At 47.7% G+C, this 26,453-nt stretch overlaps 1 protein-coding gene across 31 annotated transcripts in view; it reads right to left on the reverse strand.

Annotated features, from left to right (window-relative positions):
* Positions 1-26,453, reverse strand: part of Cacna1c (calcium voltage-gated channel subunit alpha1 C) — a 620,764-nt gene that overhangs the window by 112,540 nt on the left and 481,771 nt on the right. For 17 of the 31 annotated variants that reach the window (XM_063285506.1, XM_063285499.1, XM_063285512.1 and 14 more), the window contains exons 10-11: positions 9,499-9,589; positions 1,511-1,537 (exon numbers count right to left, since the gene is read on the reverse strand). In XM_063285506.1, coding sequence (XP_063141576.1) covers positions 1,511-1,537; positions 9,499-9,589 — 118 coding nt within the window. Of the gene's footprint in view, positions 1-1,510; positions 1,538-5,921; positions 7,621-9,498; positions 9,590-12,308; positions 12,384-26,453 lie in introns of those variants that run through there. The other 14 variants (XM_063285487.1, XM_063285495.1, XM_063285483.1 and 11 more) reach the window with 2 other exon arrangements.

Consider the following 26,453-nt stretch of genomic DNA (forward strand, 5'->3'; position numbering starts at 1 on the left):
AATCTTAATGCTTGGGTGTTGAGTGTCACGGGGTCAGAGGGACTTTGCTTAGAAACACCTGGATGTCCCAGGGAAGGGGCCCAGGGAGTTGGGGCTTGTGGAAAGGCCCTGCCAGGAATGTCGGTAATTCAGCTACCACTTTCTGGCTGGTTCACAAGAGAGCTGGATGCAGGTAGGGAAAGGATATGCTCTGGGGCTCCAAGTTCCCAGAGCTCATTTTTGGACTACAAGAGACATGACTGTTGTCAAGTGTGGGGAAGTGGGTGACTCACAGAGCTTGGGGCTCAAAGAACAGAGGTGAGATCTAAGGCTGGAGGAGTGCGGGTCGAACACGTGACATGGTGGATGTTTAAACCAGAGAGGCCTGCCATATGTCAGCCTAGCCCATGTATCAGGGACAGCAAGAGTCAGAGGCTCTTGAGAACTCCAGGACCTTGCTCACTAAGCCCTGATTCTGGGATCGTGGCCCTTTTCCCTGTGGCTATCCAGATCCATCTAAGACAGGAGCTGCGGGAAACAGAACATGTGACCTCCAGGAACTGATTAAAAAATATTATTGTTAAACAGCTCACTGAACTAGTTTAGTATTACTTACAGTACAACTCCACATGAGATGAGGCTAGAGAGGCAAGAGTATGTTAAAGAAAAGAAATGGCCAATACTTTTGTGGGTGTCTAAGACTTGTAGCATTAAATTTGCATCCCCATCCTACATATTCAACTGGTCAAGCACTCAGAGAGCTCGAGGACTCAACTGTGGGATTTCTAGGTAGGCCCTGAGCAGACGCTAGTGCGCAGATACAGTTCAATGAGGCGACAGACCTTGAAGCCAACAGGTAGAGTACAGTGTGGTAAATGCAGGACAAGGGCATGAGGAAGCACTTGGGAATGGAAGATGTGAGACCATTTAGTCTCTCTGGGAATGTGCTGCGGGAGCCCCAGACACTGTAACCTTGGAGCTGCTTGACAAGTCTGACTTTTCCAGGTAGACGTAGATGGTGATTTGGGTGGTGGAAAAGCTCTGCAAAACGTCTTACTGTGCAAGAGAGGAGAGAACATTTGGGAACCTGCAAGGAGCTGCAAGCAGTGGGAAGGAAGTGTCTGTGTAGAAGTACAGAAGGTAAAGCCAAAGGCAGGTCAGAGGGTGGGTATTCTGGAAGCTTCTGACACCGTCTCAAAGCACTGACAGCATTTACATTCTGTCTGTAATCCTCCAAGTTGTGAAGTATGCCAAGTGATAACAAATTTCCTCACATTTATTTTAACTGACTTTCTCTTACACAGGAGGTAGATGCATTGGTGTCTAACCTCTCAGAGCCTACCCAAGAGAACCCATGTCTCCACCCCTGAGTTAGTTCCCTTGACCGTACCGTGAACCCCCATGCAAAAGGAAGCAGTTATATCCCCAGGGGGACCCAAGTTAGGAGGAGTTACCTCAGTCATCCGACACAGTATCTGGGGAGTGAGGTGGAGGAGCAGGTGGGAAGAGGATTGGTTTGCATCTCACTCACCTGAACTTGGATTTGGAGATCCGGTGGCTGAAAGAGTAAAAGGAAATATTAGCAAGGCCAATGGATTCATTTTCGTCTACATAGAGTGGTCAGCTATCCCAGGGGAATTAATTCGGTGTTCCCTAGGACTACATGTGGGCACTGGAAGGATTTTTGGGGTGAGTTCCAAAGCTGCAGCGAGAACCCTTTGTGTATTTGGATGTGGCTGGCCCAGCCGACATCTACACATCTAGTACCTTCGAAGAGTGGGTGATGCTCACAGGGAGGGGGAAGCACACAAGTCCTGAGAAGATCAGTATCTGCCCACAAATTCCATAAAGAGCTAAGAGCAATGGCCCTTGAGGAAAGCCATGGCAGATGGACAGCATCTTCTGTAGACAGGAGGATCCTGCCACCAGAAAGCTGGAAGTGCTGATCTCACTGCAGTCTGCCAGGATCTCTCCCAGAGCTGCACTGGAAGGCGCATGCATGCAGACCACAGGAGCCAGCTGGAAATGAAAAGGCCGTCGCTTTCCTGGCTCAGAGCTGTTCGCCAGATTCAGACAAATAGCCTCAGGTTCTAAAGGGACGTGGTGCACGCTGAAGTTGGGTGCAGCCTTAGGGCAGTCTATGGTGACATTGGACACAAGCACAGGAAGGGTGTCCCGATGGCAGCTGCCTTCAAGGATTGTTGCATGGGAAAGGTCCTGACAGGCATCACCTTCCAGAAGGCTTTGAGACTGTCCAGTTCATCTAGGACAGATTCCAGGAATGCTCCACAGGGTTAGGAGGGGAGAGAGAGATCAAGAGAGAGGCTCATCAATGAGAAGTACAGAAAAGGGGGAGGGGAGGCTGAGAGGAAAGAAGGAAGAGAAAGGAGGAGAGAGGAGAATATAAGCAATTAGGACAGAATATTTTGGGAAAGGAACCCAAACATCTGAAGATGCATGCCCACTTAACTTTGAAGCTAGGAGCAGGTGGAATAGCACGTTGAGGGACACTGCTCCAATGGCCATGGGTAAGTCTGTTAATGTACAGTTGACATGCCAACAAGGATGAGGGAATATGTCAGAAAACTGCCCTTCTAGATGATGTGCTACCAGCAGCCAAGAGAGGGCAACTCTGTCTTCTCCAGAGTCGAGGTCCCTGACAGGTTAACTGACACCAGGCGGTCAGCCCTAAACGCACTACACACGAACAGCACTAAATTGACCCAGTGGGCTACGTATTTATAAATATATGTACAATTATTAAAGACAAAGAGGTCATACAATTACAAGGAGTGGCAGGATAGGGAAGGTGTTACGGGTGGGGAGGGAGGAAGGCGTATTATATAAATATAGTACTCATGTATGAAATTCTCAAAGTTTAAATTAAAAAAAAAAAAACCAAGAACAGCGGTCACAAAGAACGGGATGCGAATGAGAAATGACAATGATCAGAGACCCGTGTAGGATGTTGGAAGGTGACTGCTTGAAGCCATGTTGTCCCAGTCAGGCAAAAAGCAAGCCATGTCAGGGAACAAGAAAACATCAACCCTTCTCGTTATTATTTATTATTATTTAAAAAAAAGCAGAAGATGTGACAGGTGGCAAAGCCATCGTGCATGAGATAATTATATCTCCAGGGCACGGAGACGCTGAGCCAAATGCCTTTATTGCTCTGAACTGTTAACTAACAACCTTTTTCCACCCCCAAGACTGCCTGCTAGGCTGCAGGGTTTAATCACAAGTTAACTGAGTATGTGGAAGGGGGACCTAGAGCCCAGGGCAGCATCTTTCATCTAGAGCCACTGTTTAATGGGGGAAGAAATGTTTGCTAGCTGCTAAATGGAGTCAGGTTACTCTCTGTAGCAAGGATATGCTGAGCATACAGGGACAAAGAGTGGAGCAGAGACGGAAGGAAAGGCCAGCCACAGACTGCCCCGCCCGGGGATCTATCCCATGTGCAGCCACCAAACCCAGTCACTATTGCAGATGCCAAGAAGCGCTTGCTGACAGGAGCCTGATATGGATGTCTCCTGAGAGGCTCTGCCAGAGCCCTACTGATACAGATGTGTGTGTGTGTGGGGGGGGGGATGCTTGCAGCCAATCATTGGACTGAGCAGGGGACCCCAATGGAGGAGCTAGAGAAAGGACTGAAGGAGCTGAAGGGGTTTGCAGCAACAGTATCAACCAACCAGAACCCCCCTCATCCCCCAGAGCTCCCAGGGACTAAACCACCAACCAATGAGTACACATGGAAGGACCCATGGCTCCAGCTGCATATGTAGCAGAGGATGGCATTGTCTAGAATCAACAGGAGGAAAAGCCCTTGTTCCTGCTTCCCCAGTGTAGGGAATGCCAGGGCAGTGAGGTGGGAGTGGGTGGGTGGGAGTGAGTGCAGCCTCATAGAAGATGGGAGGGGGGATGGGAGACGGGGAAAAGGCGATAACATTTTCAATGTAAATACATAAAATATCCAAGAAAATTAAAATAAAAAAAGAATTTTGAAAATGAAAGGAAGAATGTCTGGTTGGCTCCAGGCTTTCTTGCAGTGAGTCGCAAGGTCTCCCACACCCTTTCCCTGCTGCAAGTCTCACTTTTACTCTTGGTCCTATTAAATCATAAGCGAAAGCAGGATCTTAGACACCCACCAAGGAACTTGGAAGTTCTCTTAAGGAAATGGATCTTTGACGTGGGATAAAGGAAGATCAGAGCTGACCAGGTGGTCTTCCTTGTTCACAAGTTGCCACTGCTTGGTGTCTGTCCTTGCATACTCTGGGCCAAAGGAAATGGCTCCTGAGCCTCCTGCCTACTTGGCTCCAAGTCTTCATGTCTAACCCTTCGTGGTTCCCATGAGGAAGGCTTCTTGTTGCTAAGAGGAACCTGTGAACATGGCTTTAGGCTCTCTGTATGCAAAGACCTTCGCTGTCTTTAAGTAACCTTCCTTAGCCCCGCTGCAGTGCTCAGCACCAGCACATGACAAAGGAGCGTTGTCACTAGGTTGGGTCCCAGAGGAGCTGGCCTTAGAGCTTCCTGTAAGATTGCAGGCTTTGATCCCTCTGCACTCCTTGCATGCAGGAGCGGTTAGCTACAGGACTTACATCACGGAATAGAAGGACACTGTTCACAGCCCTCTGTCTCCTGGCAGTAGAGACAGACTCTGCTTCCACTGTGGAGAAACTAGCCAGAGATCACCCAGCACCTTAGCATGCCTGCTTTCTACTGACGTTTGAGATCAGTGCAGACTGCAGAGTCCTGCAAACAGCAGAAGCCTCCAGTGCACCCAAGCTCAATGGGCAGGAGAAGCCTGCTCCGAAGTTTCTCGGTTTGTTCCTCCGTCCCTCAGAGTCATGAGGAATGCCATCTCTACTTTACATCTCAGGCAGGTTTGTTGAGAGCAAGGAAGCAGAGGAGGTTAATAACTAGCCAGAACGTTAGAACTCCAGCATAAGCCACTGGGCAGGGATGGGCGTCTACCTATTCCCAGGTACTCACCGGGACCAAGATGGAAATCCAAGAATTTCCTTCCTGATTTTGACATTCAAAACTATCCATCTTCCCCCTACTTGCTTGCTTTTTATTTATCACTATTTGGCAGACATTCGAACTCCTTGGGAACTGTTTATACTTCTGGCTTCTCCTTCGTTTGAGTAATAAATACCCTTACTACCTGCTGTGGGAAAGGGTATTTTCCTGAATCGTTCCTCTTTTGCCTTTAACACAGTCGGACAGATTGCTGACTCAGCTTCCCTAACTACACAGCTTGGTCCCAGCCCCGGACCTTGTCCCTGCTGAACAAGACTCCAGCTATCAGATCCTAACCGCAGCTGCTCTCCATTTCTAGCCTGAACTTCCTTCCGGGAACCCAGGCGTGGCCTGCACTGGATCCTCTCACTTACCCTGCCTCTTCCAAGCCCCACGGGCACACGGCAAGCTCAACTTCTAGCGCTCAGCTTGATCCTCCGTGATGTTAAGGTAAACCTTGACGTAAGGCAGCCTGGCCCCCTTGGCCTTAAGCTGGGTCACTATGGGTAACCTCCCCACCCAGGTTCACACAACTGATTTTTGGTTTTTTTTTTCAGTTATAAAAAGTATCAAAAATATATTTTAAAGACGCCAAGTCCACATGGACAGTGTCAGTCTCCAGAACGTCCAGGGCTGCACACCCAGTGATGCTGCTGTTGCCATCTGTATCTTCCAGGCTATCTTTCATGTCTACAATATCTGCCCTCACCCTGCCCGACGTGACAGACCATGGTGATTCCCATCTCTGACTGGTGTACTTCCGACTCCACATTCTTTACAGAGCCAAGGCCCGCAGAGCTGGGCCTTCATGTCACGTGGGTCTCCAGTACACGATTTCTCCAGCTGTAGAATGCCTTACTCATTTGAGATCTCACACAGAGCCGAATATGGCAAAGGGATGGCAGTGGTGCCCTCTGAAGTACCTTTGGAAGGTGGTGTCTAGCCTTGGCTTCTGCTGGAACCAATGGTCGGCCCTGTCCCTTTTTTAAGAGATAGGAGGTTGGCCAAGGTCACAGACCTGGGCAGAGGTTCTGATGTCAGCTCCCTTTCATTTTACTGAGTACTTCCTGTGCTCAGTTCCTCTGCAGCTGCTATAGCCTCTTGGTTTTTGCTGGCTTCTCAGTGCCCTGGAGACTGCCCTGATGTCAGTGAAGGCCCTCCCTCGGTTGCCATGGCAACCCTCCTTTACCTATCCTCTTCCTCTCTCCCTTTGTATGGCCTCAGTGCTTCGGTGGATGCCCTGCATTGGCACATTTCCACCCTTCCCTTGCTGAGCCTGGCTCCTAGAGTCAGGATACCTACCAATCCCTTAGAGTAGAGAGCTCCAAGAGACAATGACAATTGACCCACTCTTTCCCTCCCCACACTCAACCCTAGGCCACCATCCTCCCATCCCTGAGCAGCCACAGGCTGCTTCATTGCTGTGGCATCCTCTTTCCTATCGTCCCTAATGTCAAAGAGCTTCTTCAAGAGTACAACTCTCACCAAGGGAGCCAACCTCCTCACGTGCCTCTGCATTCTTAAAGCCCTTCAGTCACTTCGTAAGCTCTTATAACAATGACAAAGCTCATCGTGGAGATACCAACAGCCCTTGGCCTGCCAGCGGAACCACCCACCATGCCCACCATCCCCACCATCCCCACCATTCACATTCATGCTGCCCCCTGGCTGTTAGTATACTCAGTCTTAGTTTTTGGCTTAAATTTTAATCCTTCAAATAACTTTCTTAACTTGGCAATTCAAACAAGGACTCTCTGCTATTGAGGGTACATTATAGGGACTCTTTTATTTTTAAAGATTTATTTATTTTACTTATATGAGTAGACTGTAGCTGTCTTCAGATGCACCAGAAGAGGACATCAGATCCCATTGCAGATGGTTGTGAGCCACCATGTGGTTGCTGGGAATTGAACTCAGGACCTCTGGAAGAGCAGTCAGTGTTCTTAACCACTGAGCCATCTCTCCTCTTTCACACTAGATGGTCAGCTCCATGACGTCAGTGTTACTTCATTGGATGACTACCATCTCTACCAGCCAACATAGGCTATGTGCTGGCATGAAGGTTTGCACAGAGAGAACGTTCCAGGCATCCCCCTCCTATATCTCTTGTTTCTTCCTGTTCTGGATGTCAGTTTCCCCAAGGTTTTGTCCTGGTCTCCTTCCTATTCCTGTCTCTCTGAGAAAACTCTGTCCTATGACATTATCGATGGACTCAAACTCCAGTTTTCATCTCTACTCAGACTCGAACCTCAGATTCTTCACCCTACTCTCCCCTATATCCTCTAGAACCCCTTCTGCATACCTGGACCCCCTCTTCAAATTTTGCTTCAGTCTTGTTATCAATTTCTCTTATCAAGGCTTGGTGAGTTATTCCCTCTTCTCCCTCCTTGTATTGCACCTCTCTTTTGCTACTCTTCTACCACCCAGGGACCCTCTTCACCCCGGCCTTCTCCTTCCATGCAACTCCTCATCCTGGCTTCAAGACTCTTAACGCAGAGCTTATAAAACAAGGAGCTCTCATTCTGCACTCAGCCTGCTTCTCTTCTCAAGCCAGTGGATTGACAGAAATAGTGGCGGTCTTCTCCACTGCTGTCTTGTTGGGAGATCGGCAAAGGCAGCAGTTGATGAAGTGCATGTTAAATCCTGGCGCAGCAGCTGTGTCTTTCGTATACAGCGTTGATGTGCATCGACCTGGCTATGCATTGAAATAAGGGCAGCCGTTTCTGGATAACCCTAGAAGCCAGTAGAACACATCTTCCTAGGAGATGACAGACAGACTTGTGGATGCCAATTTCCCTCCACAGGGGATAATCATATTAGCTTTCCAACAGCATCGTGTACTCCTAAAATGCGATTAAGTGAGTTCCCAATACCCTCCTGCTTTATACCTTGGGCTGTGTCCCAGAGCACTGTGATCACCTCGATGACCTTTTCTCTGAACTCTCCATCCCTAATGTCTAGCAAACAGAAAGGCCTAGAACTTACTGACTAGGAGGGTCGTGTATGCCCTGCTCATTGCTATCTGGAGCACCTCTAGAAACCCAAGTATTTGTTTTGTACAATTCCAAAAGGGAGGAGAAGAAGAAGAAGAAAGCTGTTACACATGTAATTAGCACCATATTTTAACAACGCTTGGACAATAATTGCTTCTTGATAACGCTGAGAAATCTGCAGTGCAGGCTCCCTGGTGCCACTGTCAGGGTGAGCGATGCCACAGCCCCTGGAACCTGGCTCTCTCTCTCTGTCCCCCAGTCTCTCTCACCTTCCTCTTGGCTCACTCACAGGCACACTCACATTTGCCTGCAGCCCCTGTTGTGAGGAGGTTGGATCAGCGTAATGGTGAGTCAAGCTGCGGGCGAAGGCGCTGTTCTGCCCATGGAGCATTTGGAGAAAATGTTTTATTTGGGCTAATCCTACTCAGAGCTTTCTGTTTGAAATTCCTTCCGGTGGCCAAGACACGGTTACATTTGTCATGCCCTGGGCCATAGAAAGAGCAGTCACCGCCTTTCAGAGTGAGACTTAGAACCTCCGGGCTCTGCTCTCTGTGACAGTAGTAATCAAATCAGTTTTGCAAATTTTAGTAATGAATCCGTTCTCCCACCTCTGTTAAGGTCGTTGCCATGGATGACTTGACTCTGGGTTCAAGACTGTGACCATCCATGTGTGGACTGCTCCCATGGATGCCAGTTCCTACTCTCTCAGATCTGGCTAAGTGCCAGGTCAAAGCCAGCTCTTAGAAGCCAGGGAGGCGAGGAAGGATTAGTTGTAAAAACTGCTACCGCTAGACCACTGGTTCTCAACCTGTGGGTCACGACCCTCTTAGGGGGGTCTCATATCAGATATCCTATATGTCCGATAATTACATTGCAATTCATGACAGTAGTAAGATTACAGTTATGAAGTAGCAATGAGATAATTTTGGGGTTGGGGAGTTACCGCAACATGAGGAGCTGTATGAAAGGGACTCGGTGTTAAGAAGGTTGAGACCCACTGACATAGTCTAAGGACATTGCAGGTACACAAGGCACTTCATTAGAAGGGCAGGTCAAGCCTTACAGGACCAACAGGACCATCAGCTGGCAGTGTAGTTTCTTAGCTGGTGATTTTCTTTGAGGCCATGTTGATCGGAATGGAAGGGGTGGTCATGTAATGCCAGGGACCCTGACCTACTGGCTTATATGAAAACCAGAGGAGGGGACAAAACCATACATCAGAGCACCACTGCCTTCCGCTTCACTGGGGTGCAAGGTCTCAGCATTCCACTCTGTCAGCCCTCACAGAAGTGCTGAAGATGGGACTGAATTGGGAAAGCCCACTACCATATGAGGCCATTACCTGACTCCAGGCCTCTTCTCTCTCCACACAGAGCACAGATCATCAACCAACCAGAATTCTGATTCTGCCACAGCAGTGCGGTGCCTTCCCACTCAACTCCAGGAAGCAGCTTCCCAGGTCGTGCCCTGGGAAGAACTCAGTGCTAAGTTTGCCATGGGTACTCACGCAAGCCGGGCTCCACAGTTTTCACCCTCGATGTCACCTCCAGCCACGTTTTCGGTGTTGACAGACTCAGTCTCACTTGTGGGCATGCTCACTGTGAGTGGAAAGGAGGTGTGGAGGGTAGGGATGGAAAGAGAAGAGAGAATATTAGTGCATGGCAAACCATCCTAGCCCAGGACCAGCTGGGCACCATCTGCTGGTCTGTCTGTGGAGGCTGGGCCCTGGCACTGTCCTTGACAGACTGGAGAAGTCAGCCGCCAATACACTGCATTCAAGTGGGCTGCATGAGGGACTCTGGTGATCAGGACGTTTACCTTACAAGACACACCTGGGTAAGATTGTCACATCCTTCCTCTGCCCTCAACTCCGTAGCCACAGAAAGGCTGTGGAAGTTCTCCATTGGCATCTATCTCACTGAATGCAGGAAGAGAAGCTCTCATAAGGAGACTGCCTCCTTCTTTCTTTCTCCTACCAGCTCTAACCCAAGACTGGAGTCTAGCTCATTTGCCAAAAGGGCTCCTTTGCTCCTCAGATTTTTTGATGGACTCAAGGACAATTCTATTTCCTGTAGTGCACAGTGTCATACAGCAATGGCACTTAGGACCAAACCTGAAGTGATGGGCATGAGGTCACTAGCTACCACCAAACTCTTGGGTTGGGCTTCATGCAACATGGCAGACACTAAAGAATGGCAGTGTCTAGATGCAGGACACACACACACACACACACACACACACACACACACACACACACCACACATGCACACACAGAGAAAACATTCACACAATACACACACACACAGAAAACACAGACACACAGAAAACACAAAACACACAACACACATACACACACACATGCACACACAGAGAAAACATTCATACAACACACACACACACACACACACACACACGCCACATTTAAATGTGGCTCAAAGAGAACCTGTAGGATATTATCTCCCTTCTCAATAACCCCAGCACTCCCATCTAAACAGAGAGACAGGAGCTACTGATTCTCCAGGAGCCAATCTGCCCTAGCAACGCCCACCACAGCATGAGGCTAGACTTTTCAGTAGGAAGTTTTCTAGCTTAGACTCAGCAGGGTGGTTTAGAGGAGGACATTTCTTTTAGTATTATTTATTCTATGAAATCAAAGTTCAGCTCAAAAAAACTCTTCAGAACTACTGCTATCCTTTTAAGGTAAAATAAATCCCTTACATTTTTACCTTAAAAAAATAGGATCTTGATATACTCCAAGCTGGCCTCAAACTTGCAGTCCTCCTGCCTCAGCCTCCAGAGGGCTGCAATTAGTTCTGTGTACCACAACTCCCGGGGTCCTTGGTTTTATCAATACCTCTTCAGAGCAACCTGGACCAGCACTCCTTCCAGAATAGAACCCATCTGGTAAAATTCCACCAGCCCTCAGCAGCCACGGCATCTACAACTAGTGGGAATGTGGCAGTAGTGGTAAGTCCCCATGGACAACCTCAGCCCAGGGGAGGGAAGCCCTTGCACTGCTTATATGGAAACGTTGGTGAATGTGGACTTCCCCAGGTCTCTAAGACAAGTCAGGGAAAATGGGAAGAGACTCATTTCAAGAACACAAAGATACAAATAGGACACCCATGACTTCCTGTGCTTGGGCTGTCACACAGAGCTCTTTGTTTTGGCTTAGGGTTCATCCTCAAATATATTGAGGAAAAAGAATGCAGACATCATCTTTCGGATATTAGGGGCTGGATGAGACTACGGAAGTTACCAGCTCTAACATGCCCCTTTAGTTTACAGGAAAGGAAAGCAAGGCTTAGAGAACCAGTATGATGATCTGGGTCACATGATACACCTAGAAAGGACTAGTGATTAGGGACTGTCCCTGTCACATGCTCACCTTGACTGCTGCAGTGTTGACAAAATCTCTTCTTTACATCTAGGGTAAGCCAATGACCGGGAAGCTGAGCCAGGCCTTGGGCACAGCACTGGATCGCATAGAATAGCCCAAGAATGTTGTTTGGTTTTATAGCATTGACATCTACACCATAGCCTAAGGTCTGAGGGTGGGACTAGTCATTGGAGGTGGCTTAGCATTCTGAACTGGTAATGGGAACCCTCAGAGTTTTCCAAAGGTTGTGAGAGATCCATATTTAATAAGAAGTTATAAAAGTGAGGAGCATTCTGCCTCTCAGTCCATTTATCTTTAGCTATCTCTGACTCGAGCCCTTTGAACTCTCCAGGTCTTATTCTTGGAAGGGCTGGGCTGTATGTAGACAGCTGCCTGACTTCGTGATACTTGGCTCTCAGAGGACCCCTGTATGTGAATGGATTGGGATGAAAGTGGTGGTGCTAGGCTCGAAAAGAGACCACAGTTAGAAGGTGGCCTGGGCTTTAACAGTAAGCACAGCTTCTAAAGTCCAGGTATTTCCAGTACTGCTACTAATCTGGTATTTACAGTGACATTTTTTTGGGTGTCATTTTCCAAAGGAATGACTCCATCTTCTATCAGGGAACAGTTGCTGTTGGATGTCATGGTCTCTGCTCTATCCAGTGAATGATATGAGGGTCAGCGGTCTTCCCTTCACAAACACACACACATATACCTACAGATTTCTCTCTCTCTCTCTCTCTCTCTCTCTCTCTCTCTGTCTCTGTGTCTCTCTCTCTCTCCTCTCTCTCTGCCTTTCTCAGACACACACACACACACACACACACACACACACACACACACACACACACACACACCAGACATCAAGAGAAGTATTCTCCCATGCAATCTGTATGGACCAACACACATTTACACACAGAAAGCATAGGAGACATTACCATGGGTTTCTGTGGAGTGACTAAACCAAGCAAATTTCCCTTTCTTCTGATCATGCAAGCCCGCTGGAGCGCCTCCTTTCACAGACAAGATGGCCAGTGTCAAAATCAGGGACAAGACATCAACAGAGAACATGCAGTCAGCACAGGCAAAAGAAACAACCCTGTTCTTACACAAAACATGTTTATCTCCAAACATTAACTAAAACAATGAAAAGCATAAACCAAGACATATAAGAAAACATAACAAAATCCAGTCAAACCCCTTAAATCACATGAATTAACATAAAACAAAGGATGGATCCTTGCTAAAGCTAATGGCAGCCTCTAGCTGAGGCTCCCGACTATACTGTCACATTTAAGTGGAGACTTGGGGAGGAGGCTTCCCAGAAGGCTGTTGCCCCTGTGTCTTCTGTGTGTGTTGTGTCCCTTTTATATATTTATGTAAGTAGCTACCAAGATCAAGCTAGTGCCTCCCATTGGCTGGAGTTCAGCTTCTCCCTTACAAAGACCATAAATGTCAGCTGCAGTGGGTATCTCTCTCACTTATTCCTGGAGGAAGTCACTTGACTATCGATCTATTTACCCCTTGTCTGGCTCAGTCACTGCCTCAATCAGTAAGGGGCTACCTTAGACCGCAGTCTTGGTTACATCTAAGGCACACGCATGTGCATCTGCTTTCCTTCCGGTCTCACAAACTCTGTTTTCTTTTGGACGCACATAGGTATGCAATTCCTTCACCCTGTTTTCTTTCCAGGGGGAATAACTTGATTCAGGTCTAGAATAACTAAGCTGTCTTTGGAATCTCCTTATCATCAGAGCTAAGTTTCTCGTGTGGAGAAAGCCTTGGGGCTCCTCTCAAGTCTGAGTTTAGCTGAAGAGGAAGAGGCTAGGGAAAGGAGTGAAGCATCTCCTATTGCATGGGTGCAGGGCAGTCTGCTCTACACCAGGGCCAATGCTTTAGCTAATTCCCCAGAAAGGGTGTTTCTCTTGATAACACTCACACGTGAGTGAGTGCCTCTGTGACGCCACAGGGACAGCTGTTGGAAGTAAGGACAAGTACTGGTGACAGCTTACTAGGGAAGAGCAGCAGTGGACAGGGAAGGGGAAGATGGCAGACAGTCCTACAAGAAAGTATATGCTCTGATGAGAAACAAGAAGTGGCCCTGTGTGCTCTGGGGAAGGCTGTGAAGGGGGTGTCCTTCCTCCCAGTCTCAGTCAACTCACATCATATTCTCGTTGTTAGTGGGGATTCAGAAGTCGGGCTCCTCTTAGAAAGGGGCTGAACTTGTGGCCAACCCATGGGAAGTTCCATGTCTCTAGTGTGCTCATTGTCAAAACAGCAGCTCTCTTCAGTGTAGGAGCTTCTTTTTCTTCTAAAAAAAATCCTACTTGAATCAAGCACTAGAAGCGAGTTGGCTCCTGTTTCCCTTCTAGAGAGGTACACATTAGAGCAAGAGCAAGAGCTAACAGGAGAACAAGGGCCCCATGAGGACTGTGCTTTCTGTGGAGGTGTGAAAGGGAAACAGAAGGTTGCCTATTGTCAGGCCTCCATGCACTCCCGCAGTTGGTATGAGCATACGCCGAGTCTGTTCTATAGCTCAAAGCTCAAAGACCCGCTAAACAGCAGTATTACTCAGCATTTGGCTTGCCACAAGACTGCCACATCTTGTTTGATTTTGGAAACAGCTGCATGATAACTTTAAAAGCCATAAGAAGAAATCAAGAAATAGATGGGTGTCCAGAGGCAACCAAATGTGACCAGGGCTGGATCTCACGGTGGATCTCACTCAGTTCCCTGTGTGGTCTGTATGATCTCCATTCAGTCTGCTCCCTGGGCAAGGCACATTTCTAAAGGTTCCTCGCTGGAGTGACCATCTCTCTCCAGAGAGGGACATTTATGATAGTTTATTCCACAGCATTTGGGAGAATAAAGCACCTGAAAACGAAGCCTATGCATCTGGCAGTAAAGGATCACAAGGAGTGCTTCAGCTGCTGTCTGTCGTAAGGAAGGAGACTTCTGAGGAGCTCGGTGCTCAAATTGCTCAGGTCTAGAATCGCAGATGTGTGACGCTTACCACACAGGTGATCTGGAAAGCTTGACCAGCTATGGTTACTTTGCTAAGAACTCAGGGGTCAGAGGACACACCCGGCTCCAATGTGAAAGGTGAGCACAGACCCTTGTAAACAGTGTGTGTGTGTGTGTGTGTGTGTGTGTGTGTGTGTGTGTGTGTGTGTGTATGCATGGGCTGTTACAGCCTGTGTGTGGATGGAAGTCAGAGGTCAATCTCTTGTGTCCTGGACTTGCCAATCTGGTTAGGCGGCATGGTGAGCAAGCCCCACTTGTCTACTTGTCTCCTCAGCACTGGGACTACAAGTGCCCATCGCCATACCCAGATGTTGGTACAGGTCCTGGGGATCAAGCTCAGGCATTCATGCTTGTATGGCAAACACTGGCTGAGCCATCTTCCAAGCCCAACATGATGCAGTTTTGAAGGAAGATGCTGAAGAAACAGCCTAGAGATGAAGCTCGTTTTCTGACTTTATCGCTAGCAGCAACTTTCACAAAATGTGAGTTTTGGGAGGTAGATTCTAAAACAACACAAAGATTAAGGATTTCTTCAGAAAACAACGGGCAGTTGTCATTGTAAGCAATGGGTGGCATGGCTCTTCTCTCTCTCTCTTTCTTTCTTTAGTTATAGCAGCAATGGCTAAAAAACGAGTTCTGTAGACTCTACTCTTTCCCTTTTGTTTGACATATGAGACTCTACGCGGCTGCCAGGACGCCTGCACTTCAGAACTTAAAGAATCCTTCTTCAGCCTTGCAGCTAGCTAGGAGCCACCACGCCCACTTAGGCAATATCTTGTCAACAGCTCATTTTGTCCTTGAGTGAGTATCTCCTAACCCTCCGTTCCTCTAAGCATCTACTCTGAGTAGCCACTCTTGCTTGAATGGCACTTGGTGGTCTGCTTCTGTGTCTCTGGTGAGGTGTACAGTTATTGTCTCTCCTCAGCTTGCTTGGAGAACAACTGGGTAGATGCTGTGGAAACCGTAATAAATTATAATAACCTCCACATGCAATGTCTCCACGGGATAATGTGGAGACACCCAACAATATGCTTCATGGAAGGTATATTAGATCCAAGTCACTGCTCAGACTGGTGATCCTGGCATGTTTGGGTTCGCAAACCCTCGGAAATCTTAGCCACTGAACTCTGGGACTCCACCCCGAGACACCGTGTGCTGTCTTGGATGTATGATGGCACAGCCCACTCATTGGGCTGCCTTTCTGCAGCTCTGGTCAGCAGGGAGGCTTACAGCTCATGGCCTTCCCTATTGGAAGCCAACTCCTCATAAAACTGCCTCTGGCCAGATCCTCATGAAACAAATCCCCAAGTGGCAGAGCTGAACCAGACGGGGCCAGTGAATCGAAACTCATGTTTCCCTTAAAAGGAAATTAGATCTTGCTCAGCTATCACAACATCAACATAATATGTGCGTCAAAAGATGGAGAAATGAATCCCCAGGAGTAAAAGCAAAATTACTCAGAAGGACTTTGACAAAGGTTCGAGAGTCAAAAACAGCTTGTGTTTTGGTAAAGAAAAATGTGGATATGGTTCCTCAACAAAGGAAGTGGAGGCCTTTTGGGGAGTTCCTTTTCTTCTTTCCCTTGGGAGGGATACAGGGAAAAGAAGTCCATGTAAGATACCTAGGCTAGCCCTGTCTCCAGGATATCTTCACCACCCAAGGAGCACCAGAGGATGTGACCTGAATCTGGGGAGGAAGATGAACTGTGCTGGGTTCTGAAACCTTTGGGGCCTCACACAGCTCTGACTTTTTCCCAGGTGTGGGGACTCTCTAAGGCCTTCATATGACATCATCAGAGGTGGCCAGATTCTCATGAGGCTTGAAAAGAAAAATAATGTCTTCATTTTGCAGTGTAGCAATTGTAGCTGCTGCCTGCAACCCTTTACCTTCCCCGTTGGGAAAGGGTTACCTCACCAATGTAGGCATTACGAGCAGTGGCTGAGGTGTTTGGACATCACCCTGAAATTTCCCTTGAGGCAGAATGCTGGCAGGAGTCCTGAGGTGACTCTTGGCATCCAGCCTGCTGGGCTGCAATGGCTCAGGTCCATCTCCTCCTTTATGGAACTTTGCCATTTACTTGGCCAGATGCCCATTTTATTGTATTTTTATATTAAAAATTGTATAGATAGCATTTATTTCCTCAAAGTACTGATGGCAGTATGGCTAGCGAACAAAGGAATTCCTGGTGCCCTGCCTTACAGACTATACTCCCTTTGATTTGGCCATCTCATCTGTTATGGGCTGAGTAATGTCCCCTAGAATCCCACATGCCGGTGTTTAAAACCCTCTTAACTAGACTGGACTGTTTTAGGAGACAGGGTCTTTAAACACGTAATTTAATTAAAATGAGGCCACAAGGGCCAGCTCCTAATCTAATAGACTTGCATTCTAATAAAATGAAGGCACTTGGACACGGACAGAAGGGAGATCATGGGGGAGATACAAGGTGAAGACCAATAAGCCAACGAGAGAGGCCTACGATGGACATTCTCCCTCACAGTCTCTGAGGAGCAGCCAGTCCTACACCTTCGTCTGAGACTCCAGCCTCCAGCAATCAGGAAAGCAATTCATTTCTTTCATTTAAGCCAGCAGAACTTTATCGGGCAGCCTAGGCTATGGCGCCATCCATTTCCATCCCTCCCAAAGAATTCTCAGGCAAGCTGAGCTGTCTCACCACTGTCCCTTGCTGCACTGTCTCTCAGCTGCACTGGCCTTCTGTCCACCATATAGCATCCATCCCTTGTCCTGGGTGAGTCTGGTCCCTTTACCACATATCCTGCAGGTCTGTGAACTGCTGCTTTACAGGCAAGTTCAGCATACCACTTATTTCTGTGTGTAAAGTTTGACTGGGTCCCAGCACTGGCCACCTCCTGATGGTGTTTATTGGTCACTTCACCTTAGAGAGCAGAACTGAAGACCTGTAACGGACACTGCATGGCCTGTGAAGCCAGGGACACTATCTGGTTGGACTGTCACCAGCAATGCCAGTGTCCTGTCCACTCATTCTGTCTTGGAAGCCCAGGTCTAGCCTCTGATGGCTTCCAGAACCATCTACTGCTCAGAATCTTTCCTTTTCATCTCCTAGAGCCCTTGTGTTGCTTCTAATACAACATAAAAATCCAGATGCCAGGTTTTGTCCCACTCTCTAGCAGTCACAGGGCTTCAGGTAAGATATCCGACTTTTCTGAACTCATACTCCCTCCTCCTCTGAAAGACTGTGCTAGTATTTACTCAAAGCTCTTTTGGTATGGGTTAACTAAAATAATATTTGTAAAAATAACCTTGTAAAATGACATAAACACTCCCTGGTATTATCAACTAATTCTAAACTGTTTCTCTTAAAGTTTGCTATTTCCTAAGTATTAGATTTGTCTTCTTGAGGAAGAATCTAGGGATTCTTGGAATTCAGTCTGATTCTATGGATCCATAGCAGCAATATTTTGGACTGCCAACGTTCCAGGTTACTCCTATATGCTGCCTGTATGTCCCTCAGAATGTGGACTCCAGGAGACTGACCTTTGCAAACCACATCAAAGGTTCTTCTTCTGAGGCTGCCCAGTGGGAAGAACCCATGGGTAGGTCAGAGGACATGGGGCTTAGGTCTCATCTGCTACTTCCGGACATATTAGGCACATTGGTTGCACCTTGATCCCAAAGGCCATGATTCTGGCCACATACCCCTCTCTACACAGCTGCTCCCTCCTTTGTACCTGCAGGCCTATAAAAACAGCTTCCCTATTGATACTTTAGGTGCTGCTCTGATGTCCGGAATCCCCTGCCCAACTTTCTTCTACACTGTCTCCATCTTTATCAAAATTCCCTTAAACCACCTGTCTAAAAGCACTCTCTGGGAGGACCTGACAGATGTGCTCCTGTGGCACCATGGAAGGACACTGCTCCCCAATGACAATCCAGTGGAAGATATGTGTCTGATGAGAAGCTGGTACCTGGGAGAGAATAGATGGCCATGAGTAAGAGCTTACAGACACATTAGACAAGGCCCAGACTGTGAAGGGTGAACGGCCACTGGGGGCTCCCTAGGGTGTAGCACTGTACAGCCCAGCCAGGAAGGAAGTGGATGTCCTGGCTGTGGATGCTCCTCCACTGATTCTTGGGAGGAGTTGGGGTGTATCCCGTGTCTCTTCTTTTGCAGAAGAATAGATACTCCTCGTGTTCATCACTTTTTGATGACTGACAAATCCAACACATAGTTCTTGCTGTGAAGGCTTAGGCTCAACTGGAAACCCAGGATCTGCCAGCCCCAGAGCCATGAGTCTGGGACACATCAAGGTACTCCTGGCCTTGGACATAGGCAACTTCAGAATGCTCATGTATTTTATGACAAGTTAACATCCCATGCACTTCATCTCTTACGGGGGTGGATTCATCTAGACAATTAATGAAAGGCTTTCTAAGGAAAGTGTGGATAGGAAGAGCCCAAGGTTACAGAGAAAGAGACTGGAGGCGGTGATAAGCAGAGAAGCAAAAGGGGTACCAGGTGACAGCAGCCTGCCTGGGTAGGAAGGTCACAGGGAAAGATACCATCCCTTCCAGAACCTTCTCAATCACTTCCTGTCAGCCCAGCCAGGCTTAGCTTCTGCCACATAAGCAACTAATACCAGGCTGATCTTAAGCCAACAAGGTAAATATAAAACGAGATTAAATATTAAGGATCCAAACAAAGAGGCCTTACTTATTAAAAAAGTACAGCACAGGTGTGGGGCTCCATCATCATAATTATTACTGCTGCTGCTCACTGGGTGGGGGTATGAATGGTTGCCCTGGATCTATAGAGTCATAACCCTAAGAAAGCCAAGATTGCTGTGATCCCAGCAGGTTCTAAGCATCCAGCACTCCAAGCAGAAAATTCTTTTCCACCGCAATGGCATTGGGGCTGCGGGAAGAAGAGTAGAACAGGAGGAGGCGGGGAGAGAGTTCAGCTGCACCAGAGATGCTGCGGAAGCCAGTGCACATCCATCTCCCCTTTCCCTTCCCACAGTGCTTCACTAGGAGGGACAGATCCAGGTCCACTTCATCTGCAGCCCAAAGGGATGTGGCACGGACCTTCTGTACACAGGGAGAATGGCCCCTTTGTGGCCTCCTCTGTGAAGCCAGTTATTTTATTTTATTTTATTTTATTTTTTTGGTTCTTTTTTTCGGAGCTGGGGACCGAACCCAGGGCCTTGCGCTTCCTAGGCAAGCGCTCTACCACTGAGCTAAATCCCCAACCCCGAAGCCAGTTATTTTAAGCATAAAGTTCTTCTTCGGTCAGAGGGGTTAGTTTTCTACTTACCCTGGCTTAGCAGAACGTGTGTCACATGTCTGGCATATATGAAAGAAAAGAAAAAAGACGGATGTCCCGGTCTCTATCCAGCTTGGCCCCGGGGGTACCTCATGGTGTGGCACATGTCTGTTTAAGGCTTTGTCCCATCAGTGTACAAGGTGGTGGCTTCTGTCTTAATCCTAACAGTTCAGTTTTTGAGTATTTGCTAGGTGCTAGCCTTTCCTTCATGTTTCACATGTATAAACTGAGAACACCATGAAAGAGGGAGGTATCACAGCAGCCCATTTTATAGATGAGGAAACTGAGGCTTGGAATTCAATCGCTTGTTCAAAGTAAGCAGCTAATTGGGACTGAGGACTTTGAAGCCAGGTAGATCTTGTGCCTAGTCTCCTCCTAGCTACTGTGTACACTTGATGAACTGTGTCTTAAAATCAGGAAAAGGGTAAGAGTCCTGCAGGTGCCCAGGTCAATGAAGAAGTCCCTTACTTGATGACTTTGTCACAGCCTCCATGCTGGCAGCTTGGAGCCAAGAGGGAAGTCAGGAAGCAGAGCACCATGAACTTGGGAACCAAGGGTCTGTATCTGAGACCAGAATTCTTTGGGCAAAGCCCCCATAAGACAGAGTCCTGGTCATGGTGGGTGAGACTTAAAGAGGAGCCTTAGGGAAGGGAGTCCTTTGGACTGTGGGCATGCAGATGTTAGTGAACTGTGTAACAGCACCAGGGGCCCCTTGGGCAATTTCAGTCAGCTCTGTTGCTGCTGCCTTTTGCACTGTGGGAGTAATCACTGTGAGGACAAGCAGCTGAAAGCCAGGGTGGATGGGAATGGTCAGGCACAGAGAGACAGACTGGACAGAGGTGGGAAGGGGAGGAGGAGGGGCCGGCCTACCTCTCTGTAACCTCAGTAGAAACAGGAAGCTGCAGCAGCACCCACTGCAGAATGGGACTGTAACAGTCTTGTGCTCCAGAGAGCCACTGGGGGAACTGACCAATGGGGGGAAAGGCAGGAGAGACTTCCAAAAGCATAACCATTACAGAAGCATGAGACAGACAGGAGGGCAGAGAGAGAGAGCAAAGCAGTTAGAGTGACTAGTTAACCGTGCAAAGACAATTACCAGGGCTATCAACGGTGTTGCGCCCACAGTACCTCAGACCAGCATAGGGAACTCACAGAACTACAGACCTCAGCTGAGGATGAGAAGAAGCTCCCTAGGTTCTTCAGTAGCCACTTTCCTCTCTGCAGCCCCCTGTCACCTAGACAGGAGGGGGACAACGATCCCCTACAAAATTAGCACTGTCTCCTCCCTAGGCCGGCCATACATCCATTCTGGGATGGGGCTTTGAAGGGACGGAGAGCACTAGGTGGTCATTAAGAGGGTTAAAGAGCCCAAATATGTACAGAAGACTTGGGCTTATCTGTGTATTCCTTTACAGAGCAGGAAACTGAGGCTCAAGAGAGGGGAGAGGGCAGTCGTCTGAGGACACTGAGCTAATTTATGTTGAAATCAAGACCAGAAACCAGGGCTCCTGACTTGTTCTCTACAACTTCTCATAGGCCTCTTGCTCTGACTCATCTGTAGGAAGAATGGATGTTAGGGTTCAGGGACGTACACCTTGGGATGTGTATGGCATGTGCCTCCTGTTAAGATGTCATCCCTTCTTAAGCAAATGACCGGAACCCGAGTTTTTCTTCTGAAAATGGTGACGTAATCCCGCCATTCTGGGAAGGTTTGATGGGGATTAAAGATAGGACCATTGAGACAAGGAGTTTAATTAACCGTGGCTGCCAGTCATAATACTAAAAAACGACAGTGGACACTGGACACTGTCTACTGGGCAAAGCAAAAGCAAGGTAGAGGATGATGTAAAGAACCCCGGGCTCACATAGCTTGAGTCTCCCAAGGCGGCAGGAATCGAAACATTTAGTGGTGATGTCAGATGTGTCAGCGCAGTCCCTAAGAATCACAGCAGCTGCCTGGTCCTTTGGGGGTTTCTCAAATGTATCCATCCCTGTTGTCTTCTTAGCAGGAAATATTCCGGAAGTTCCTGTTGTGTGCTTACACAAACATACCCACGGCAAGGTCTCGTCCTGGGGATGCTTATGGCGTTTTAAGATTGTCAAATGTCTCAGACCTCGGCTAACGTGAAGATTTAAGCACAACAGGAAAAAGAGGGCTTCTTTAACTCCATTGGGCCTCTTGAATTTTCTTTTCCTTTGAAACAAGCTCTGGTCTATGGTTCCGAACTCTCAACCTTCCTGTGTCAGTCTCCCATGTGTGCTACTACGGTGGGCTTTGTTTGTTTGTTTGATCCTTACCTTAAGCTGAGCCATGGCTGTGCTGGGGTTGGTGTTCTGCTCCTTTAGCCTGATCCCTATCATGTCAAAAAAGCTAATTGTGACCACCATCTGGGCTCGATGGTGGGCCATCTGGCTTTGCCAGCTAATCAGTGAGGTCAAGCTGACATCTTGGACGACTTCTCCACAGATCTCTGTGTTTTAACTAGAAAGAGATTTAGATTCTACGAACCAGGCACGGGGCAATATGCAGCTTTGGCTCCCCCTCGGTTTTAAGTGGATTAGAGTCTAAGTGTATTTTTCAGTATGGAACAATTGGGTTAGGGCAGTGACAAATGTCCTTCCCAACTACTGCCAGAGCAACATGCCATTTCCATTAGGGGTGACGTTTCCTGGCCAGATTAAGACATGGAAAATAATTTTTGGTTATCAACAATTCCCTCCAGTCTCACTGATCAGATTAAGTTTAGCTACGGAAAAGAGGAATTTACAAATTAGATGCTGTTCTCTGTTTATTACCAAGACGGTTGCTCCCCACTACATCCAGGAGGTACAGTGGAGATCGCATTAGGGCTCGGCTGGTGGTCACACTCACTCCATCTATCATCAGTGATTTCCTCTGCAAGCCAGTGAATGAACAGCGCTGTGCAGAGGAGCGCCCTCTGAAGGACGCTAGACCTGCCGTTCTAGCCTTGAATGCCTTCAGTGCTCTGGACCCACAGAAGCCACAGGCCATTTGTCCTCACTAGCCTTTAACTCGTTTGCTGACTGCTATTCTTGGCTGGCTGGCTGGTTGAGACAGCTGAGAGTTCCTGAGACAGAGTGAAAAGGGAAAGCTACTAAGAAAAGATGGCAGGAGAGGAGAGGCACGTTGAGAGTGAGATGTCAGACCAGGCTTACCATGCAGAGAAGTCAGGGTGTGTGTTGGGTCTTTGGAAGAGAGAGTGCCTTTGGGGGTTACAAACTGTCCTGCAGAGATCCCATCAAATTCCAGAAGCCTATGGATGTCAGGTTTCTAGACTTTCTTGAATGCCTTAGGGGTCTGATAGACTAGAATGACCACTCCAGGTCTGACCAAGACACCTAAGGCTAAAACTCATATACATCTCCTAGGAGCACAGGAGCAGATCACCAGACCTAGAAGGGTTTGTGTGTAACAACTCATCTCTCCCCTCACTGGACATCTATTGGAGGATGGGAGAGGCAAGTCGCAGATTAATTATTGAGTAGGATCTGAGGGGACAAGCTTCTGCTTTCCTCAGCCTCTCTAGTTTTATCCCAACACAGTGTTGGGTCCACAAACTCTAAAAATCCTGTTAGAAGATGAAGATGGAAATATCAATTGTCAATAGTCCTTCAGTGATGGGCGGGGCCTAGAGAGCACCTCCCTGGATGGGGTTATGCTTGCACTGCTATACTCTCAACTCCTCGTCAAGGGAGAGGACTTGAATTCACAGGACAACCGAAGGGCCCGTGGAAATCATGGGTAGGTAAAAATGACTGTCCATCCTCTCTGGGCTCCACACAAGGTGTTGCTGTCTCAGTCAAGTTTGAGACCTTCCTGGGGGGAAACATGGCCACTGTGCCTCATAAGAACAGCTGACCCATAACTCCCTATTACATGCAGAAGGGCGGAGTCAACTGGGGCCCTGGTGGCAAGGACCCTCTGCCACTGACTGACTTTCCCGACCTAGCACCGCTCCACCTTTTGCCTATGCTGAACACAGAAGACCCCTACTCTACCTGGAGCCACTTGGCCTCAGTGAACACTAATAGATACAGGGAGATGCTAATGAACACTTGATAAGAAATGGGCCTTGGATTTCTTTTTGTCCTGGGTATGGTGTGGTGTGGTGTGGTGTGGTGTGGTATGGTGTGTGTGTGTGTGTGTGTGTGTGTGTGTGTGTGTGTGTTGTGTGTATGTGTATGTGTGTGTGTGGTGTGGTGTGGTGTGGTATGGTGTGTGTGTATGTGTGTGTGTGTTGTGTGTATGTGTATGTGTGTGTGTGGTATGGTATGGTGTGTGTGTGTGTGGTGTGGTGTGTGTGTGTGTGGTGTGTAGTATATGGTGTATGTTGTGGTGTGGTGTGTGTGGGGGTGGGTAGGTGTGTGGTATGGTGTGTAGTATGTGGTGTGTGTGTGTGTGTGTGTGTGTGTGTGTAAGAGGACTGTTCACACAACAGCTGGATATCACAGTCACATCACATGAGTCATATGAGTTGCTTATGAGCTGAGTAGGACCTGCTGATGTTGTACCCAGGCATGGAGGAGGGTAACAAACGCTTTTTTCCTATGGCCAGCCTGACAAGCTGATGTGTCTCCCTACTTCAAGAATAAGCAATTGAAGACAGCTCTTTTCTATCACTCCTAAGCAAAAGGCCAGCAGCAAACCTAGATGGTGGATGTAACTTCCTAACCTACTACATGAGGTGCTATACTTCTAAACATGGAAGTCCTGAGAATGAGACCTGGGGCATATTAGTCAAACTCTGGCTCAGTGACTATTTTCTTCTAGTATTAATCAAATTTGCCATTGGACAACTGTATGCAATACACTCTGAATACTCCCACTTCCCAACTCCTCCTTTCTCCTTTCTAATCCTGTCAACCCTCACCATCCACAGTTTCTTTCCTGTGTTCATGTCTGTTTTGCTTATTGACCCACTGAGTTCAACTAGGACACTCCTCTGCGTGACCATGTATGGAATGATCCAATGGACCAGGGTAGACTCAGCAGTGGGTACATATCTGAATATAATGTACAACCCAGAATCCGCCAGCAGGCAATCATTCAGTAGGGAAGGAATAGCCCCAAGAGCCCTGCCCTGGACCGTGACTGGCTGGAGACAGGCCCCGTGTAAACAAATGCATTGCTGAATTCTCGATGACAATGGCTGTGCCAGGCCCTTGATGACTTAGCCAAATGATTTAAGGCCAGCAAGAAGTCCTATGTCCAGAAACTTTAAAAAGTCTTACCATTCATATATTCTCTCTCTCTCTCTCTCTCTCTCTCTCTCTCTCTCTCTCTCTCTCTCTCTCTCTCTGTGTGTGTGTGTGTGTAAAATAACAAAAACCAAAGAAAATTATCAGAATTAAAATACATTTTTTGGAAATGATAGACAATTAACCTTACCAAAGTTTACCTGAGTTCTGAGTGGTGGCATGTGCCTGTAATCTCAGTACTCTGGAGGTGGAAGCAGGAGTATTGGGAGTTCAAAGCCAGCCTGGACTAAACGAGCCACCATTTCAAGTCACACCCTATCCATCAAAACTCTCACCTATTTAACATGTCTCTGGTGAGTCCTGTAATCTTCAATGTGAGTGGCTGTCAGTCTGAGGAACAACTATGGAATGAGTATAAACTGCAGTAACTTCTTGTTTATTCGTAGTGGAGTAGAAGGCTAAAGCTTTGGTGTATATCTTTCCCCTTGTAGGGTATCAGGATGAATTTCGGCCTCGCCCAATGACCTCACCAGAGCCCACCCATGCACTGTGGGTGTTTGAGACTCAGAGTTAGAGAGCTGACTTCTCTCTCTACTCCAGGAAGTGGTTTTTCGTTTCACTACCCAATTCTGAAGGCAACTTTTCAGGGCTCAGGGTCCTCGCTAGAATTGCTGGGGCCGGACGATCTGTGAGTGGCTCAATGGTCTCAGTTTCCTGGGAGCAGTGTGACATCAGGGTGGCCTCTAGAGCATGCTCACTTCTAAGAGCTCAGGAAAGAGCGCTGAGGAAAACAATGGAAGTGGAATGTCTCCTGAGATCTGAGACAGATGCTTCATGGACCTCTGTCCTAGTGGAGACATGGGACTACCCTTGGCTGTAAGCTAGATCCAGAAAAATGCTGACCATACTGGTTTTTTAATTTTTACATTATTTTAAGATCAAATAACTATGGACATGCCCTTGACACATATCTAATGTAAACCAATGATATTCAGATTATGCTTGCAAGCCACGTGGGGCTCTTTGTGGGCAACCTGCAGCTCTCCTAGGCCCTCAAATTCTTGTACTTTAATAATGCATTATTCTGGAACCTGCAGGGCACCCAGCAGGCATGTGGTTCTGTTGGCTAATGATGATTGCAAAGTGACTCTAAAGAGTCACATCATCAACCATCACTTGTACAAACATTTAATCTTCCTTATCTGTGTGGAGGCTCCATGTTGGGCTTTACCGTATGTCCATTTTTGTCTGCTGGTCCAAATGAATATGTAGCTTACAGTTAGTTTCAGAGGGTTGGGTCTGTACTTAAGTTCTCTCAATCATTGAGAAATTCTAATATGAATAGATGCCTAGCAGATGTATTTATGTTGCTGTTGTTCCAATGGGAAGATATTCTCATCGGTCTCTTTTTAAAAATTGTGTGTATTAGTAGGAAATGTGACACTAGCGGTGTGCGGAGGTCAGGAGTCAATTTTGTGGAGTTTCTTTCTCCTTCCAAACCATTATGTGGGTTCCAGAGATGAAACACTGACTGCCA

Source organism: Rattus norvegicus, chromosome 4 (genome assembly GCF_036323735.1).
Source record: "Rattus norvegicus strain BN/NHsdMcwi chromosome 4, GRCr8, whole genome shotgun sequence".
NCBI classification, from domain to species: Eukaryota; Metazoa; Chordata; class Mammalia; order Rodentia; family Muridae; genus Rattus; species Rattus norvegicus.